This window comes from Thermobia domestica, chromosome 1, assembly GCF_964235325.1.
Source record: "Thermobia domestica chromosome 1, izTheDome1.hap1.1, whole genome shotgun sequence".
Classification (NCBI taxonomy): domain Eukaryota; kingdom Metazoa; phylum Arthropoda; class Insecta; order Zygentoma; family Lepismatidae; genus Thermobia; species Thermobia domestica.
The window spans coordinates 394,370,915-394,391,335 of NC_137454.1; the positions used below are offsets into that span (position 1 = coordinate 394,370,915).

The window sequence follows — 20,421 nt, forward strand, 5'->3', positions numbered from 1 at the left end:
CAAAATTATTGTTGCATGTCTATAAATATGTTGCTGTAGGAATACAATTTTATAACGAATTTGCCCGGTATTTCTTATAATGTTAATATGTGTATAATCGGCAAAGACATGTATGTGGCAAATTTCATGTCTAAAGAGCAGTAAATAAGAACAATAAAACAAAAATAAAACTTTCTTGTCCATTTAACAACATTTTGTTTTACTCATTCTAATTTTCTTATTTATAATTCTTTTCCTATGAAATTTACCAGAAATATACATTTCCCGATTGTACACACAGTATCAGTATTAAAAGTGCCCTGCAAAATCATTATCAAATTATAATCTTACAAGAAGACAGTTATAGATATGCGACAATCATTTTGGACATGAGTGTACATTCCGAATTTGATTTTTTTTTCTACAAAAAAAAATACATCTTAGAAATTGGATTTCCGGTCTGTTTTGAGAGTTGAAAATTTCACTGTTCAATAGAGCATTTTGATCATAATATTTTATAGTTTTTGTCATTATTCACGTTCTTTAATTTTAGAAGGAATAAACGAATGGCATTATGTGTATTATTCTTATTTTCCCCATCATATTTTCCAGCATTTTTTTAAGCGAAAAGAAATTTTATAAAACAAAATACCGTGTATTCTCATTTTCTTGCTCACATCCTAAATCAGAATCAAAAGTTACCGTTATCCATTTTTAAAATATCAACTTTCTGTCTATACAATGGTTGCTCGCGTCGGTAAAAAAAATAAAACTTTTTCGCTTCCAAATTAAGGAAAGAAAACGTACCAACTGCTGTAACTCTTCTATGCAAAAATTAGAATATTGTAGAAGTAAAGTAAAGTATTTATGTGAGTTCGTGTCAAGCAAATATTCTTTTTTATTTTATATATATTCATGAAAGAAGAAAATAACCGATTTTTTTAAAACCAGATCTTCTGTGGTGCGAATTCAATAACACACGAAGAGTGAAAAAGTAAATGACTGGAGCGGGACTCGAACTCAGAACCTCAAGTATACCGATGTGCCGATGTGTTAATCACTACACCGCCCAGTCCGCTTCCCAGAATTGTGTTTACTTGTTCTCTCTCTGTTATTGAATTCACACCTACAGAGGGTCTGGTGTGTAAAAAGGTGTTCTCATTACCGAGCGAAGTAGCTCAAGTGGTAGAGCGTTGGCATCGCATTCGGGAGGTCGTGGGTTCGATTCCCGCTGCCGGTCATGGGGGTTTTCTAAGGTTTTCCTCAGTCCTACCAGGCAAATGCCGGGATGGTACCCACTAAACAGGCCCTGGCCGATACGTTCCCAAACCCGTTCCGTTATTATTATTGTTGTTAGATAGCCAGTATAAAATGTCCTCTGACCTATATCTGGTGATTGTTAAATAAATAAATAAATATGGACACTGGATTGTCCAAGCAAAGCAGGAATTTGTGAAACAAGCCACATGGTCTGATTGGACAGCACCGAAATCGAGAGTGAGGGAGAGAGAGAGTCTGGCTGTTCTGAGAAGCAGATCAGGTAGGGTAGTGGTTAAAGCATTGGCACGGTATGACGGAGATTCCGGATTCGAGTCTTGGTCCAGTCATTCACTTCTTCACTCAGTATGTGTTTCTTTATTTTACTTATTATTATGCATCAATACAGGGCCGTGCAGTGGGGGTGCGAGCGGGGCAACGGCCCCGGGCGCCGAGGTAAGGGGGCGAAAAATTCGGGAGAAAAAATAAAAAAAGGAAAAATTGCTTGGAATATATGTATGGGGGCGCTGTCGTATACTCTCGCCCCGGGCGCTGATTTTCCACGGCACGGCCCTGCATCAATATGCAAGTACGTAAAGGAAAATAAATATGTTGACTTTTATGGTATTAGAGAAGCGTTTTACTTTTTTTTTTTTTAATCGATATGATTTCGCTGTCTACCGCAACGCTATCTACTAGACAGCATTTTCTGTCAGTTTTGGAATATTCTCCATTATAGCAGCCTTTGCGTATTATATACTATAATTAAGTAAGAAACCAATCGCTGAACAAAATCAACCAATTTTGTTGTAAAACTAATATCATGACAGTTTCCTCAACTAAACACTAGGCTTTATCAGATATTACAATTTTGGAAGTTCAGAATATCACATTTCAATTTTATATATAAGCGACATTTCATTTGTCATACTTTTGATTCAGGATTTTATTGCAATCTTGGTAAAGTATAGGACAAAAATAAAGGACAAGAAACCTCACTAAAACTGATTTAAGCTGGTTTTTATTCTTATCCTGTACTTCACGAATTAACACCCCACCCCCTATATATACAAGAGCTGGATAAAAAGTAAAGACAACATTGTCATGATTCATATCTGGATTTATACACAGAAGAACATCTGTTATATTCCTTCGTATAACAGGGTGTCTATCGGTCACGAAAATCATGAAAAAGTCAGGAAATCAAAAAACGGTCATGAAAGTAAAGAAAATCATGAAATTTAACTTTTGGGTCACGATTTTTTTTTATCTGTACAAATATAAGTGTAGACCAAAAAATTTTGTTCTATAAAACGTTAAAATTTACAACCAAAAATGTCTATGGTCAGCTTTAGACGCTACCAAATCGCAAGCAAAGCATTCTTCTATCGTATGCATGAAAATTCGGCCCAATTCGCACTCAAATTCGCTCTTGAGAATGTTACTAAATTGTATGGTTTGAGAAAGAAAAGGTCACGAAATTTCATTTTGGAATTTAAGTAGACACCCTGTATAATCACTTTGAATCTCTATTACCTTCTGCCCCACATGTGGAAGGCGTCGTACACATTTAGCGCTCAATCTTTGTCCGCAGGGACTACCGTATGGCACAAAAGACGGCTTATCTTGTGTCGTAGTATTTCCCGCGAAATGATTCTGTCATTTTGGCGAAGAGATCGTCACGAAGTGCCTGAAAACATTGTTGTGCACTGCGCCTGTGTGTCACTTCAACCTTAATCCACACATTTTCTTTGTCTTTCCAAACATATTATTAATGGCGCTTCCATTTTCCTCCTATTCTTCAAGGCAATGTTGCTCTTGACTGAATAACACACAGTCGTTACCACTTGCCACACTTCAGGATCTCACATTCCAATATCTGATACGGAATTCTTGTGGTGCTGAGACAGCCCTCTCATGTGAGAACAGTGTTGCCACTATTCCAATATATATATATAAATATATGTATATAATGTGTACTACAAAGGAATATCACTACTAGAAATAAGAAGCATTTGAGGGCGTACAAAATAAGAAACGAATCCAATAGCGTAGATAGCATTTTAAAATATACGAAAGCTCATAACAAAATGAACTAAAGCTCAGAAATCTAATTCTAATTCAAAGTCAAGGAATTCAAGAGGAACATATGAGTAAATTTATTTAGACTCAAATTACTATCTTTGCATTTGTGCACAATTTAACCTTTGTACATTGAAATTCATGAATAATTTATAGTGTATTAATTGATAAGTATCTGTGTTAAATTGTTTGAACTAATATATTTTTGTTTACATTATCCTGACAGTTCCCAAAAAGAGGCTCAAGCTAACTTCGTGTACAATTACCTCAATGTCCGTAGGTACTAATGACAGCCAGATGGCAAGTAATAGTACCGTCGACGATGGCGGAACTCCTTCTGATGGTCTAGAAGGTTAGTTATTGTCTTCTTATTATAATTAGATTTAAAAAATTGACAAATAGAAATTTCTCTTTTTCTGTATCATCGCCGAATGTAACGATGCAGTACGTGTTCAATATCATTACAAGCCCTGATTAAAGAAATTTACTGGGTACCATGTATAGGATGTCTGGAAAATTTCTGTGCACTGAAAATAAAACATTTTGGAATCTTTTGCGTGATCTCTTTGAAGTTAACACATGTTTGGATTCACTTTTGCATGTTAGTTTGGCGAGGATCTTCTTTAGGATATATCGATATATCTACTATCATTTAAATGAAAATAGGTACATTAACTCTCTAATTAATTCCCTGTCACATGTAATTGAGGACATACCTCTTGCCACTTGTGTTCAGATGTTCTATCTCAGGGCTGTCCAAATGGCGGCCCGCCAAACCATTTTCTGCGGCCCACAAAGCTTTCACGATTCACGATTTTTATTACTGATAGTATTTCCATTTATATTTATTTATTCATTTGTTTAATGTTTCCACTCTTCTTTCGAAATAACGCATCCATTTAGCGCTTCTGTACAACAAAAAGGCGCGGATATCCACGGCAGCACCTTTCCCTAAAAACTGAGTTTGGTCGGAAAAGAATGTCAATGTTTGATAGTACTTATTTGTGTGAAAGTGCATTTACCACCATGAAAATTGTGAAGAGTCGCTTCAGAAACTGCCTTGGAAATTCTTTTCTTTTACATCTCCTGGGCTCATAACAACAGGAATGGATGTAGATATCCCAGCCCTTGTAAACGCTGCTAGTCACTCTTATTTGTCATAGATTGAATAGGTAATATTTCAAATACCTTTTTTAAATTTTTCTTTTGTATCGTAATAATAATAATAATTAATAATAATAATAATAATAATAATAATAATAATAATAATAATAATAATAATAATAATAATAATAATAATAATAATAATAATAATAATAATAATAATTATTATTATTATTATTATTATTATTATTATTATTATTATTATTATTATTATTATTATTATTATTATTATTATTATTATTATTATTATAACTAACTCTATGGCCTATGGAACCCGGAGGTTCAGTGCCGCGTTCACAAAAGCTCTCCACTGACTTCTATCCTTAGCTAATTGCATCCAGTTTCTACTTTGTATTCCTATCTCTGCGAGATCCATCTTAATATTATCCTCCCATCTGCGCCTAGGTCTTCCTAATGGTCGTTTTCCTATGGGTCTACCAGTCAAGACTTTGAAAGCGTTTCTACTTTCTTCCATTCTAGCTACATGACCTGCCCACCTAAGCCTCCTAGACTTGACGACCCTAACAATGTTGGGTAAACCGTATAAACTATGTAGTTCCTCGTTATGAAGCTTCCGCCATTCCCCATTCTCGTTCCTCTTGGGTCCGAATATTCTTCTCAGGATCCTGTTCTCAAATACTTTCAGTCTATGTTCTTCCCTCAGAGTAAGCGACCATGTTTCGCAACCATACAGAACAACAGGCCTGATTATCGTTTTATATATTTTAAGCTTCAAATTCCTCGACAGAATTCGCGACGACAAGAGATTTTGAACCGAGTAGTAACACGAATTCCCTGCTTTTAGTCGACATTTAATTTCTTCGTGAATATGATTTTCGTCTGTTAATATTGATCCTAAATATTTGAAAGTATCCACTTTATCAAAAGCATTATTTAATATTTTAACGCCTCCACAATTTGCCGTATTACGGTCCCGACGCACTTCCATGTATTTAGTTTTCTCTGCATTTACTTCTAAACCCATGTCCCTGCAAGCGTTTAATAAGATCTCTGCATTTATTTCTACTGTTCTCCTATCCTCCCCTATTAAATTTACATCATCAGCATATGCCATAACCTGGTGAATGCCGTTCAACTCTAGGCCCTGGTTGCTATCTTTGATTTTCCTTATGGCGTATTCCAGCACAAAGTTAAATAATAGTGGCGACAACGCATCTCCTTGTTTCAGGCCATTTTCGACGTGGAAGCTCGTGGACAACAATTTTCCTACCCGGACTTTACTTTGGGATTCACTTAAACATATCTTAATTAATCTAATTAGCTTTCTCGGTATTCCAAGTTCTGTAAGAACGTTGTATAATGTTTCTCTCCTAACCGAGTCGTAAGCCTTTCTAAAATCAATAAATAGTTGATGTACCGGGGTATTGTATTCCCACTTCTTTTCGAGTATTTGGCGAATGGTAAATATTTGGTCGATAGTTGATCGATTTCGTCTAAATCCGCACTGATAATCTCCAATAATTTCATCTGCGTATGGGGTCAATCTTGCTAACAGAATATTTGAAAGGATTTTATAGGATGTTGACAGAAGAGAAATGCCTCGATAATTATTACAATCAGTTTTGTCGCCTTTCTTGTGAATTGGAACAATGATTGACTCTTTCCACTCTTGTGGCAATTCTTCCTTGTTCCAGATAAGGAGAATGAGTTTGTGTATCTTGTTCCACAATTTTTCGCCTCCAGCTAAAATTAACTCAGCCGGAATTTCATCTACACCCGGAGATTTGTGTTTCTTTAATTTCTTTATAGCGGCTTCCACTTCTATTCGATTGGGTTCTGGAATATACGGTTCTGCGGTGTGTATCTCCTTTTCTCCACGCACATTAGTTTTTGGCTGCGTGTTCAGCAAATCGTCAAAGAAATCTTTCCATCTATTTAAGATGCTATCCGTATCAGTGAGAACTGTTCCGTCAGATTTCTTTAATATATAAGCACGAGGTTGATAGCCTTTCTTAAATTCGCTGATCCCCTTATACATGTCCCGAATATTTTTATTTTTACCATTATCTTCAAGTTCCTTAATTTTAGCTTTCAAAAAATCCCGTTTCTTTGTGCTAAAAGTTTTGGAAGTTTCCCGCCTGATATCTGCGAAATTTTGTGTAGTTATTTCATTCGGATTTTGTAGCCACCGTAATTTTGCCTGTTTTCTCTTCTCTGCTAGTTTAATGCATTCTTGGTCGAACCATGGTTTGTTCCTACGTATTTCCGCGTGTCCCAGTTTTTCTATTGCTGAACTTTTAATGCTATCTCTAATTTCAATCCACGTATCCTCAACACTAGTGCATTCCGAGTCTTCTAAGACCGAGAATCTATTCGAAACTTCAATCTGGTATTCCTCTCTTACCTGGCTCTCTTCTAATTTCTTTAAATTAAATCTCTCCGTTTTCGGACATTGAATATTACCTTTATTCAACGATAATCTCTCCCGTATTATCGCTTATTATTATTATTATTATTATTATTATTATTATTATTATTATTATTATTATTATTATTATTATTATTTAGCTGCGGCCCTCCACTTTACTAGTAAAGATGGGTATGGCCATGGGCGGCGATTAGGGGGGGCAAGAGGGGGCAGTTTCCCCCCCACTTTTTTGAAGTGACCACTTAACTCTTTTAAATTATATCATCTATTTTTCGGTGATAGGCTAGAATCTTCATTATTCGATTTAAAAAAGTACCAAAAAAGCTTTTTACTTCTGTTTTCTTTCTCAAGCCTGGAGGCATATGCTTTCACGCCTTTCTGCGTCGAGACGTAGAGTGTGATGACGTCATAAATAAAAATATTTTTCTTATGACTTTTATTACTTTTGCAGCTAGAAGATTGAAATTTTGCACACACATTCAGTGCACCTTTGGGGCCGCGGTGGCTCAGTGGTAGAGCGTTCACCTCTGGTGCTTTGGGTCCCTGGTTCGATCCCAGCCCCCGCCAAGTGAACTTTGTGGTGGACAAACACCGTGTGCGTGGGTTTTCTCGGGGTTCTCCCGTTTCCTCCCACTTTCTTCATTCCACCATTTCATTCATTTCTCATAATCACCGTCTCCTTTAGCCTAACCGGCATAACCGTGGGACGTAAAACTCAAAGATTTCATTTCATTTTCAGTGCACCCTTAACATTTTCCAGATTCTGTTCAGATTTCTGCGGTAAAACAGGGGGTCCAGAGGACAACAAGGTAAAACAAAAAAGGATATATTTTTAACAAAGATCCCTTTTTTTGCGATTTTCCCTCCTCAGATACATGATGAAGACATGTGAATGGTACCGTTTGAAAGGCTGTTCTGTTCTAAAAAGAATGCTGTACGAACCATGATCCTAGTATAAATAGGGATGTCTCAGGAAATTTTTACCTGAGATACTATTTTATACGGGAATCTGAAGTATTGTAGAAATATTATATTTGGCGGGCTTACTTTTGCACCTAGAAGATTGAAATTTTGCACACACATTTAGTGCGCTCCTTAGTATTTTTCAGATTTGTTTCAGATTTCTGCGTTAAAACAGGGGGTATAGAGAGGCAAAAAATTACAAAGAAGGAATATTTTTTAAACAAATAATCCATTTTTCATGATTTTCCCATCTCAGGTACTTGATGGAGACATGTGAGTGGTACCGTTTGAAAGTATGTTCTATCCTGAAGGGAATGATGTACGAACAATGACCCTAGGATAAATAGGGATGTCTCAGGAAAATGTTATATTACATCCGGGTCATCTGGGGCATTGTGGGAATGTTCTTAGCTCATTGTTAAACATTTCCCCGCACTTAGTTTTCAAGATAACAACAAAGGGGTTCCAGAGGGGATCAAAGTTTGAAAAAAATCCAGATTTCCCTCAAAATTTCCCGCCTTAGGGACATGCTAGGAAAACGTAAATGGAACCGTTTGAACGGTTGTTCTATTCTGAAGAGAATGAGGTACTAACCATGATCCTAGAATAAATATGGATGATGCTGTAGCTGATTAACTGAAATTCAATAATTTACCTTTAAAAAGCCATAATTTAAAATGGTTAATGTATATACTTCTTTCTAGTTTCATTTGGAAATGTAAAGTTTTTGCATATATTATTGGTTCATAGAAAAAAATGGTACCCTTATAATATTTGTCGTTGCGTAAATGTGTATTGGTTATTTGTCTTCCCGTGGAGTTAAGACAGCTACAGGAATTGCGTTTTAATTGCAATTCAAAGGAATTAATATTACAATTGCGTTGTAGCATATGCTTGTAGTATTTACTGTCTTTCATTTTCTAAGAGTAATAACATACTTTTAAGGGCAAGTGTGTTTCATTAATCCCCAGTTTCAATATAACTTCTGCAAAACAAGCCTCATTATTCATTACTATGATTAATAATATCCTTTCTATTTATTTGTTTTACAAATATGTTATTAAATAATCTGATCACAATTTTCCAGAGAGAATTTTAAGATGTTCATGAGCAAGAAATCAAGGGTTAGTACCTATGTGCATTGCTCTTGCCAATTTATTTAATTAAATGTGAAACACGATATACGTTATTTTAACCGAAAAATATAGTATCCTATTAGTTATACAACCTGTCGTCAAACAAAGTGTTAGAAACAACCAGGAACACTTACATTGATATACACATATTCAGATCATATCTTGCCCCCCCACTTTTAACGTCCAATCGCCGCCACTGGGTATGGCCCTCAGGCTCATTATAATTGGACACCACTGTTCTATCTATTAGATGAGGCAATCAGCAACATTATCCAACGAGGAACTCTAATAGCAAATATAATTGCAGACCAACACAACATATGACGGACTACCTTTCTATACATTTCCAAGACGGTATCAAACTTTACTGGCCAGATCGATGGATACCACGTTCACCGAATGGAGCCCGTTTCGACTACTGTACGTGGACTGGCTGAAGTATCTGGTATAGCGAGTGAAATTCGAAGAACTCCACAGACATAAGTGGGGGTACCCAAAAGAAACCGAACTAATTGTTTGGTGGGCAGAGCTTTTCAGCCGCCCAAAGGTAAAAGGAAGTATCTACATTTTACATGTTTTGAGAAAAATAGCAAAAAAAGGTGATTTTTGATAATTAACGTTACTGTTAAAGACTTTGTTTTCTTTTCGGCGTCAATGAACACTAAGTCTTATTGACGTCGGAAACAAAACAAAGTCTCCAACAGTAAACTAAGTTTTATTGACGTCGAAAAGAAAACAAAATCTCTAACAGGAACGTTAATTATCAAAAATCACCTTTTTCCTGGTTTTCTCAAAACAAGCAAAATGTAGATACCTCTTTTACCTTTGGGCGGCCGTTTTGTAGTACCGCGTTTTGCCACTAGGAGCGTATAGAGCAAGTATTCCTGAGTCCGTAAGCCGAGTCCCGTTGCTGAAGAAGGTCAGAACTAGTTTCGGCAGAGTTTATAATGACAACTGTTTTGTATGATCCTCGTTTTTCCAATGGATGATTTTCGTGAACAGCATGCGGCGGTGAAATTCTGCTTTTTGCTCGGAAAAAGTGGAACAGAAACTCTTGAAATGTATTAAACGGCATACGAGAACGATACTATGCCGAAAACTCAAGTGTTTGAGTGGTTTTCGTGCTTCAAAAATAGTGAAATATCAATTGATGATAAACCTTGTTCTGGTCGTCCTTCCACGGCCCGAACACATGAAAATGTTTGAAAAAAGTTCATGCAATCATCAACGAAGTTCGACAACGGTCCATTGAAAAAATTGTGGAGCTGTCGTGAGTGACTTGGAGTTCAGCGCACAAATTTTGACAGAAAATTTGGGAATGAAAAGGGTGGCTGCCAAATTCGTGTCACAACTGCTAACTGCTGAACAGAAACAAGGTCGCATGGAAGCATGCTGTGCTTTGAAAGAAGAGTCCCGAAATGATCCAGACTTTTGTGTTCGTAGAATGGAAAGAGGCATGAAAGGAAAGCGTTTTGCTGATGTTGCTGCGGTGAAGAAAAACGACGGAGGCGCTGTCAAGCATGACAAAAGATGACTTTAAACAATGTTTTGAAAAATGGAATAATATTAGACAAGTATATTAGTGCAAGTGGAGAAGTACTTTGAAAGGAATTGAAGGTTTGTGCTTAAAATGTGAATAAATAAGTTAAAAAAAAAAAAAAAAAAAAAGTCTTTCCTACGGCGTGATGAACGATGTATCATAGTTAAGATGGCATGCCAAACAACTTGTCTGATATCACGTCACCTTTCCGTATCCAATCAGTGAGTAAACCATTTACTTGTTTGTATCTACCAATAGCGGCGGATTAGGACCATTCTAAACCGTTTTCTGGTTTGTGGCCCCAGAATAAACGTTTCTGGATATATGCTTATAAAAGACATTTTTCTTCTGAATATATGTTTATAATAGGCTTTTTTGCTCAGAGTAATCCGTAGTATCACCTTCCGAAACATTTTCCACCCCTCCACCCCCGAAATACCTTGTATATATTAACTTTTGCTCCAATTTTAAATTGAGCTTCTAGTGATTCTAACGATATATAAGCAGTATTATTTTTTAAGAGCTTTCATATAGCCGAGTGGTTAATGTCCTTGGGTTTATATTTAATTTTCTGTGGAGGTTGACGCAAATGAGCAATTTGAGTTAGAAGATGGCTAATTCCGTTCTACAAAATCAGAATTAGTGGGTAGCACTGTGAGGCAATTCTCTGAGTACACATTACTCGGTTGAACGTGCACCATCTGACCCAGTGTAGCTCTTCGTGGGTTGTAGCGCTTGGGAATTGAAGTTTATTATTGTTAAACAAGATTATTAACGATTATTCTCGCTCTTATTCAAGTGATAAGTAAGACAAAAGCTTATCACATTGTGCTATTTAATGTTGATTATTTTGTTTTATTGGATCGGAGTGTAGCGTTCCTTTTCATCATAGAGGCTACGTGAAATTTGTACTTGCAGTTGAACTAAGGGTTCGAACTACACAAACTCTCACTGAGAATTGAAAATGAAATGGAACTTTTTTTTTTTTTTTAATTCAGCGTTTGATGGTTTTGCGTGTTATGTTAAAGGAGACGGATTAATTAAAGTGAATGATTGTGAAATTAGTTTTTGTTTATGTGTGTGATCTCCCAACGGGAATTCAACCCGAGCCACGTGCACTTCAGGCAAACACGCTAGCCACTAAATCAGAGGGGAGAGCTTTCTTATAGCGATCTTTATTATAAACTAATTTTGAGGATATTAAATTTTTTGTGGATTGGATTTAAAGAAGTGCATTTCGTTTCATTTCTGCGTTTTCTTTCTTTTTATAATACAATGTGCCTTTTGTTCACGTTTAACCCTTACCCGTGGGAAAGGATCTTGCACCGTGTTCTCACAAACTCTGATAATACGCCATGATAAGGCTTCAGTTAATGAGAGTACATGTGCAGACGAAATGAATAAAAAATTCGTATGTTATGAGGGGTTGGAGACTTCATTGAACGCGTACGTTCTAGACCCATGAAATCTTTGAGTTTTACGTCCCACCGTTATGCCGGTTAGGCTAAAGGAGACGGTGATGATGAGTAATGAATGAAATGGTGGAGTGAAGAAAGTGGTGGAAACGGGAGAACCCCGAGAAAACCCACGCACACGGTGTTTGTCCACCACAAAGTTCACTTGGCGGAGGCTGGGATCGAACCCGGGACCCCAAGCACCAGAGGTGAACGCTCTACCACTGAGCCACCGCGGCCCCCGTTCTAGACCCATGGGCGGGGCTTGGTGAGAGAGGTGGGAAGAGCGATAGACTATTCTGGAAGATGGTGACATGAGAATTAGACGTGCATGATATAATATCCAATTTTAATTTGGTAGTGGTATTCTTTTCTTAACCTTTGTATACCTACTATAACAAAGTAAGTATGTAACTGTGAAAAATTGTCAAATATTCTCAGGTTGAATAACGGATGCATCGGATTCGGTGATTCCCTCGTTGTCTTGTTTTGTGCATAATAGCTTTCTTTATACTATGTTTGCTGTAATAGAATCAATTTGCTGCAGTATCTTGTTCCAAAATAACTCTCAGGATAGTGGTTTGTTGCGGTTGTTGTGGTGAGGTTAGAACAAAACTTTTGTTTTATTTGAATCGCATCACAATTGGTAGGAAAACAGCATTTGTGTGCAGATAGCTTTGTATGTATTCAGATTGACAATATCGAAGTTATCAATGCACGGATGCTGAACGGATTCCAAGTTCAATTCCCGAGCTTGGTTATCACGTTGTTTTCTTTTGCCATCCGCAGTAATCGTTATATCCTACTTGGAACTAATTCAGGTTTCCGACACAATGGAATTTTGCTAACCATTTAGCCACGAGGAATCTAGAGAACATGTTGAGAAGCGACAAATTTTATCTGAACGATTTTCATTTAGAAGTGTTATTCTGTTAAAAAGATAAAACCAATCAAGTGCAGAATTATCTTTGATTTGCCACTTGGGTCTTTCTGCAAACAACAACAAATCTAGACGAGATTCATCTTCACGTTTGTTTTTTTTTTTTTTTTTATAAGAAAGTAAAGAAGAAAAAGGAAATTGAATATAGAAAAAAACTTCCATAGATGTGCTTTACGCATCATATGAGGGTAATTTTTCAAAAGTAAATCCCCACGAAGACTGTCTTTCTGTTTTCTCTAGAATACTGACGTGTCTTCTGGTGTCAAAGTTGATAGCTCGCTTCTTACACTCAAAATATATATCCAGTATTGTAGTCTAGTTAACTCCTGTCTAAATTTGGAAGGCATATTAGATAATATGGCAGGGGGCCGCGGTGGCTCAGAGGTAGAGCGTTCACCTCTGGTGCTAGGGGTCCCGGGTTCGATCCCAGTGCCCGCCAAGTGAACTTTGTGGTGGACAAACACCGTGTGCGTGGGTTTTCTCAGGGTTCTCCCGTTTCCTCCCACTTTCTTCATTCCACCATTTCATTCATTACTCATCATTACCGGCTCCTTTAGCATAACCGGCATAACCGGTTTTTCTTTGTTTTGTTTGTTGTTCATTGTTGTTTGATGTAGAGTGTTGTGGTTCCGTCCTTCCCACTCTTTTCCTTGTTCCCTTGTTCTCTTCAATTATTGCAAATAAAGGATGGTGAAAAAAGGCTAAAGAAAAATAAAATGCGATGATGATAGCCCGTTTCGGTTAAAGTCTTCAGATGCCGAAACTGAAGAGGCGGATCTGAGCATTATTAAAAAAAAAAAAAAAAAAAAAAAAAAAAAAAAAAAAAAAAAAAAACCGGCATAACCGTGGGACTTAAAACTCAAAACTCAAAGATAATATGGCAATTCAGTAAAGGAAACACAAAGACGAAGTCTCTGTGCGGGTCTGCTTTTATGAAATTACGTACACATGGCGTGAATTGATGCAGGTTTTTCTTTGAATTTAGATCCTTTTTCTACACTCTTCCTTTGAAAGAAAATGAACAAGAAAAGGAGATTCAGAACTTAGTTTTTGTTTGCAAAAAGACACGAGTGGAATGTGCGAGGCTAATTCTACATTTTATTACAAAACAGAATTTATGAATAAGTTTTTTTTTTAAAATAAAAGATAAAACTCACGAAAAAAAAAAAAACATTTCTTACCTAGCATTTAGGGAATGAATATCAAAATAAGGTACTATTACTGAGTTTCTCTAATCCCTTTATTGATGTATCTTCTTCCGCTACGCAACCGACCACATGGTGATAGTTTTCGTCCTCCCATCCTTCAATAGAAAACCTGGACAAAGAGAAAAAATAAGTAAGTAAGCGCAATCCACATTATCTAAATAAATTGATTAAAGACGTAAAAACATATATCACAGTGAAAGACACTTCAGAAGAAAATGTATGCTTAACATCAAGATGGGAAACACCTTGTTGCTTTGTAATGTTATAGAGCTTTTAAGGAGTTTGGTTTATCAAAACTCCTTTATATATTTACTTTGTCCGTGTGTCCGTTCATCCGTCCGGGAGGGACAAAATCTGAAGAACTACCTGATAAATTACCATCAAATTTAGTCAGGATGTAGATCGTCAGACGTTTGGAATGGACTTCGTTGATGGAAATAGCAGCAGCCATGTCAAATAACGACAAGTACGGAAGTACCCTGCATTTCCGAGTGGTTACGGAAATCACACTTAGGCGAAAGGGTATTTAATTTGTAATGGAAGTAATCAATTTCAACAGAAACATATAATTTATTATAAGCAAGTCAACAAATAGCCAAAGTAAATATACAGGGGGTCTCAAAAGTCCCCCTGACATAGGGTAACTGTTATTATCAGAGTTACAACAAAGTGTAAGAGGGGAAACCGTCTACAAATACGATGTTTTCAATCTGAAGTGAAGTTTTTTTTTTTATTTTTTTAACGGACGAGCCAGTTGGTCTGTACACTCTTTATGCACCCAATGTGAAATAAAAATGCAATATTGCCATTTACTTGGACTTATAAATTATGTAAGAGTATGGTGAATGGGGGCATGTTTGAAATGGAAGCTGGCCATCGACACGTTGGCGTAAGAGACAGTAACTTTATTCACTTACGTTGTGGGTCCAGGTAAATGGCACTGTTGCATTTTCATGCAACATTGGGCGCATCATAAAGAGTGTAAAGTCGAATATATATAGGGTGTTTCAAAACAACACCGACAACGTTTGGGAGGTAATTTCTGACACCAAGATAAGACGAAAAGTATAGACCAACCTGGGTGCACAAATACTTCCTTTTGGAGTTATAGGCTGCCGAAAACATGAAAAAATCAAGTTTAAAGATCCATAGCTTCAAAACTATGGGACCTACCGTAGTTAGGTCAAGACTTCACTTAGGAACTAATATGTGCGCTATCCAAAAATACATGTTTCAGAATCCTAAGGTACTCACGCAACAATTTTATAGATGCAGTTTGGCTACGGGCATATAATTTGAAGTACTCACCAACTACCTCTATAAAAATTGTTGCGGAAGTTCCGTGGATTCTGAAACATGGATATTTGGATAGGGCACATACTAGTTACTGAATGAAGTCTTGACCCGACCACGGTAGGTCCCATAGTTTTGGAGCTATGGATCTTTAAACTTGATTTTTTCATGTTTTCGACAGCCTATAACTCCGAAAGGAAGCATTTAAGCATGTGTGCACCTAGGTTGGTCAAAATTTTTTTCTTATCTTGGTGTCAGGAATCAGCTCCCAAACGTTGTCGGTGTTGTTTTCAAACACTCTGCATATATATATATATATATATATATATATATATATATATATGTAAGAGAGAGAGCAAACAGAAATTATTCCTTTATTATAGTGTTCCGTTGAATTACGGTTTGAATGTCGGAAGCTGACCAAACATTACATAATATGAAAATTCAACATTTAATAAATAATTTACCATCAATTTTGAGTCCAATTTCTGAAATAAATACGTAGTTATGACTGATTAGGTTAATTAGCCAATTTCATTTCATTTCATTTTATTTATCCTCCATTCTGTACAAACTTGGAAATACTTTTCCGATAGTACATGGGATTCGTCATGGTTAATTGATGCAGTACATATATTACACACATTTGTTAAACATAATTCATACTTTTATACATTACAGTAATTTGAAATATCATTATAGCAATACTACAGCATACCTTATACATAATTGAACCTATCTTGTTACTTTGTTACTACTATTTACATTGTGACTATTTAATTGATTATATTCATCTATTGTATAGAAGCAATGTGACAATAGGTATTCTTTTAATTTTCTTTTGAATGTAACATTAGACTTGATTACCTTTAATTTGTTTGGTAACTTATTGTATAGCATAAGACCAGCATATTTTACTCCCTTTTCGTACATTGCTGTTCTATGGTTTGGTGGATGAAAATTAGTCTTTTTTCTTGTGTTGTATCCATGCACGTCACCGTTTGTTGTGTACTCATTTATATTGGATCTTACAAATTCTATTAAGCAATATATATACAAACATGGTAAAGGTAGTATAACTAGTTCTTTAAAATATTACCTACAGGACTCTCGGGGTCCTACACCAGCTAGGATTCGTACAACTCTTTTTTGAAGATCAAAAATATATCTATGTTTTACAGTATTTCCCCAAAATATTAATCCATATCTTAAGATATAATATAATATTTAATTTAATTAACAGTAATATAATATTTTTGCTGTATTTCGGTTTATAGTATTTTTGATGGTTTGTACGGCAAAACACATTTTTCTTAAACTATTCGCATTTTTTTCTATATAATAATCCCATTTTAAATTTGCTGATATATGTACACCTAAAAATTTTACAGAACTAACTTGATTTATTTCCTTTTCTCCTATTTTTATACTTCCTTTATCTAGATTGTTGTTTGTTAATTTAAAGCTTATTGACAAGGTTTTTTCTGAATTTACTATTAACTTATTATGATCAAACCAGTTCGTTAGCTGTTTTACGGTGTTTTTTATGTTAGTATTTAATCGTTGATGGTTTTCGCCTGTTATTGCTACACTTGTGTCATCCGCGAATAATGTGGCTTTTGCAAAGTTTAAATTATCCGGGAGATCGTTTATATATATATCAAAAACAGTAATGGCCCAAGAATTGATCCTTGTGGTACGCCGCATTTTATTTTATTCATTGTAGATGTGAAAGTAGTTAATTTTGAATTTCTCCCATCTACTCTAGTTATTTCCACCACCTGCATTCTATCTGTCAAATATGAACGAAACCAGTTTCTTATTACTCCTCTTATTCCACATTTCTCTATTTTATATAAAAGTTTTCTATGAGGCACTAAGTCAAACGCTTTTGTAAGGTCTAAAAACAATCCTATGCACTTATTTCTTTTATCTAATAGTTCGCTTACGTAATTCAGATATTGATAAATAGCGGTTTCCGTTGATTTTCCTTGAATAAATCCATGTTGATCTTTTGAAATTGTTCCAGTACTTTGTAAATACAGTGTAACCTGTTTGTTCATTGCTAATTCTAATATTTTTGCAAATGTTGTAATAAGATAAATCGGTCTATAGTTACTGATATCCATTTTATCTCCCTTTTTATAAGTTGGTTTGACTTTGGTAACTTTTAATTTATCAGGAAATACTCCTGTTTGGAAGAAAAGGTTTATTAAATAGCATAAAGCTTCAGCTAGAGAACTGTTTACAACTTTTTTGATAAGCGCAAGAGGTACTTCATCAATTCCTGCTGACCATTTATTTTTCATTTGATTGATAATTTTAATTACGTCGGTCAGATTTACAGGATATATATACATTGAATTTAGATTATTTCTTATGTTAACTTTCCCAAATTGGTTGCTATTTTTGTGTTTGTCATATGTTCTACTTAAATTTGTGTAATAAGAATTGAGTTTGTCTGAAATCATTTGTGGGTTATGAATTACTTCATCATTGTGTTTTATTTCAGTAATATTTTCTCTTGTTTGATTTATTTTTATTCATTATTTACTAATGACCACAACGCTTTGGTCTTATTATCCGAATGCTGTACTATAGTTTCTTTGTGCATTTTTTTGCTGCTATAATTACACGTTTATATATATATTTTATATTTCTTGTAATATTTTTCGAATGCTTCAGTAGTATTTCCTTCCTTCCTTAACAAGTTTAGTATTTCCATTTTTTGACTGGAAATTTTAATACCCTGAGTACACCATTGTTTGGAAGCTTTTGTTCGTAAAGAAACACTCTTTTTGGGAAAAGCTACATTGAAATAGTAACTAAAGTTATCAAGAAAAACGTTCCAGGCTTCATTTACGTCATTGTGCAAAAATACTTCTTCCCAATTTTCATCTTTAATTAGCATTTTAAAGTGCATAATATTATTTGTATTGAAATTCCGCCTATATGCGTGTATTTTTTCTTGTTCCCGTTTTAAAGACGTACTTTTATTTATTGGTACATTAATAGTGAAAAGTTGACCGAGATGGTCAGAAAACCCAGTGTTTACTACCCTAGCATGACTATTTAATATTAAGTCATTTATCAGAAGTTGATCTATTGCTGTTTTGCTATTTTCGGTTATTCTAGTAGGTGTTCGTACGATTGCTTTTAAGCCATACGTTTCTAACATAGCATTAAATTTAAAATCAATCTTTTCAGTTTTCAAAAAATCAACATTTATATCCCCTATTACTGCTACGTATTTTCTTCTTCCTTGGTAATATCTAACAATTGTTTCCAGTTTGTTTGTGAATAAGTCTAAGTTACCGTCAGGTGTTCTATATACACATACTATAGCTAAATTTAATTGCAATAATTCTACTATGCTACTTTCAAAATGTTTATCTACATTAAAATTTTCAAATTTCGTATTTTTGTTTGCATCCAAGCCTGCTTTAACCAATATGTACGACCCCCCTCTATTCATGTGGCATCTACATGAATTTGCTAGTAATTTGAAACCTTCTACATGTAGGTACTCTATTTCATTTACCTTGTGCCAGTGTTCAGTTAAGCATATAATATCTACATCACGTAAATCATCTAGCATCGCTATTTCTAACATAAGCCTTTTTTGAATGTTCCACCCCTGCACATTTTGGTGATAGACTTTTATTGGAATTATGTTTGGTTTGTTTTGTTTGTGCTTATCATCACTAAAAAAATCATCTGATAAGTTTTTTGGAAGCTTTTTGTTTCTCATTGGTTTCTGTTGTTTTTCTCCCTTCCCAAAGTTTGCACTTGGGTCGCTTACAACCTTTGCACTTGAATCTTTACTTTTTACATTTGCACTTGAATCGTTACTTATTGCTGATACTTGGATATTTGTATCGGTCATTACTGGCATATTGGTCTGACCATCAGAGATGATTGGGGAATTAATTTCATGCCATGGCAGAGGAATTGGTTGCAGTTTGGTTTTATTTTGTATCATGTCTGCTAGTGTTTTTGCCATTTTTTCTTTACCTATTTTATTTAGGTGAAGCCCATGTCTTGTGAAGCAAGATCTCTTTACATCAACGTCAACAAATGTACAGTTTGGGTATAGCTTCACACAACTACTATTAGATGTTGAAGTCTGTCATTACCTTTTTTGAAATGCGAGGTACGATAAGTCATCTCAAGCGGCGTAAGTTCATAGGTGGCCGTACTAATACAAACAAAAGAAATTTTCACTGTTTCCATTCCAAGTTCGAATCCAAAACTTTTTTTCTTTCAATTGTGATGCAAAATGATATTCAAACCTTAAATGGTAGAAATCAACCTCCAGTTTTTACGTTTATCATTATACAGGGTGTTTCAAAACAACACCGACAACGTTTGACAGGTGATTCCCGACACGAAGATAAGACAAAAGGTACGGACCAACCTGGATGAACAAATGCTTCCTTTCGGAGTTATAGGCTGCCGAAAACATAAAAGAAATCAACTTTGAAAGTCTATAGTTCTAATACTATGGGACCTACCGTAGTCGAGTCAAGACTTCACTTAGGAACTAGTATGTGCCCTATCCAAATATCCATGTGTCAGAATCCTGCGGCACTTCCGCAACAATTTTTATAGAGATAATTGGTGAGTATTTCAAATTATATGCCTATAGCCAAACTCCCTCTGTAAAAATTGATGCGGAAGTACCTCAGGATTCTGAAACAAGTATTTTCGGATAGCGCACATATTAGTTCCTAAGTGAGGCGTTGACCCGACTACGGTAAGTCCCTTAATATTGGAGCTATGCAGGTTTAAAGTTATTTATTTATTTATTTATTTATTTATTTACTTATCTATTTATTTATTTCATGTTTTCGGCTTCCTATAACTCCGAAAGAAAATGGTCTTTATTACTTGTCTTATCTTGGTTTTAGGAACAACCTCACAAGCGTTGTCGGTGTTGTTTTGAAACACCTGTATAGGAGAAACGTAATCAGTTAAGCATCCCAATAATATCTTCCATCTCCATTCTAATTTCTG

At 35.4% G+C, this 20,421-nt stretch overlaps 1 protein-coding gene and 1 long non-coding RNA gene across 4 annotated transcripts in view; one reads left to right on the forward strand and one right to left on the reverse strand.

Moving 5' to 3' along the window:
* LOC145665330 (uncharacterized) overlaps positions 1-20,421 on the reverse strand; it is a 116,000-nt gene that overhangs the window by 76,812 nt on the left and 18,767 nt on the right. For all 3 annotated transcript variants that reach the window (XR_014127555.1, XR_014127556.1, XR_014127554.1), the window contains exon 2: positions 14,086-14,221. This is a non-coding gene — a long non-coding RNA (uncharacterized LOC145665330). The remainder of the gene's footprint in view (positions 1-14,085; positions 14,222-20,421) is intronic.
* Positions 1-20,421, forward strand: part of LOC145665324 (uncharacterized) — a 146,422-nt gene that overhangs the window by 56,693 nt on the left and 69,308 nt on the right. The window contains exon 7 of the mRNA XM_081732625.1: positions 3,545-3,670. Coding sequence (XP_081588751.1) covers positions 3,545-3,670 — 126 coding nt within the window. The remainder of the gene's footprint in view (positions 1-3,544; positions 3,671-20,421) is intronic.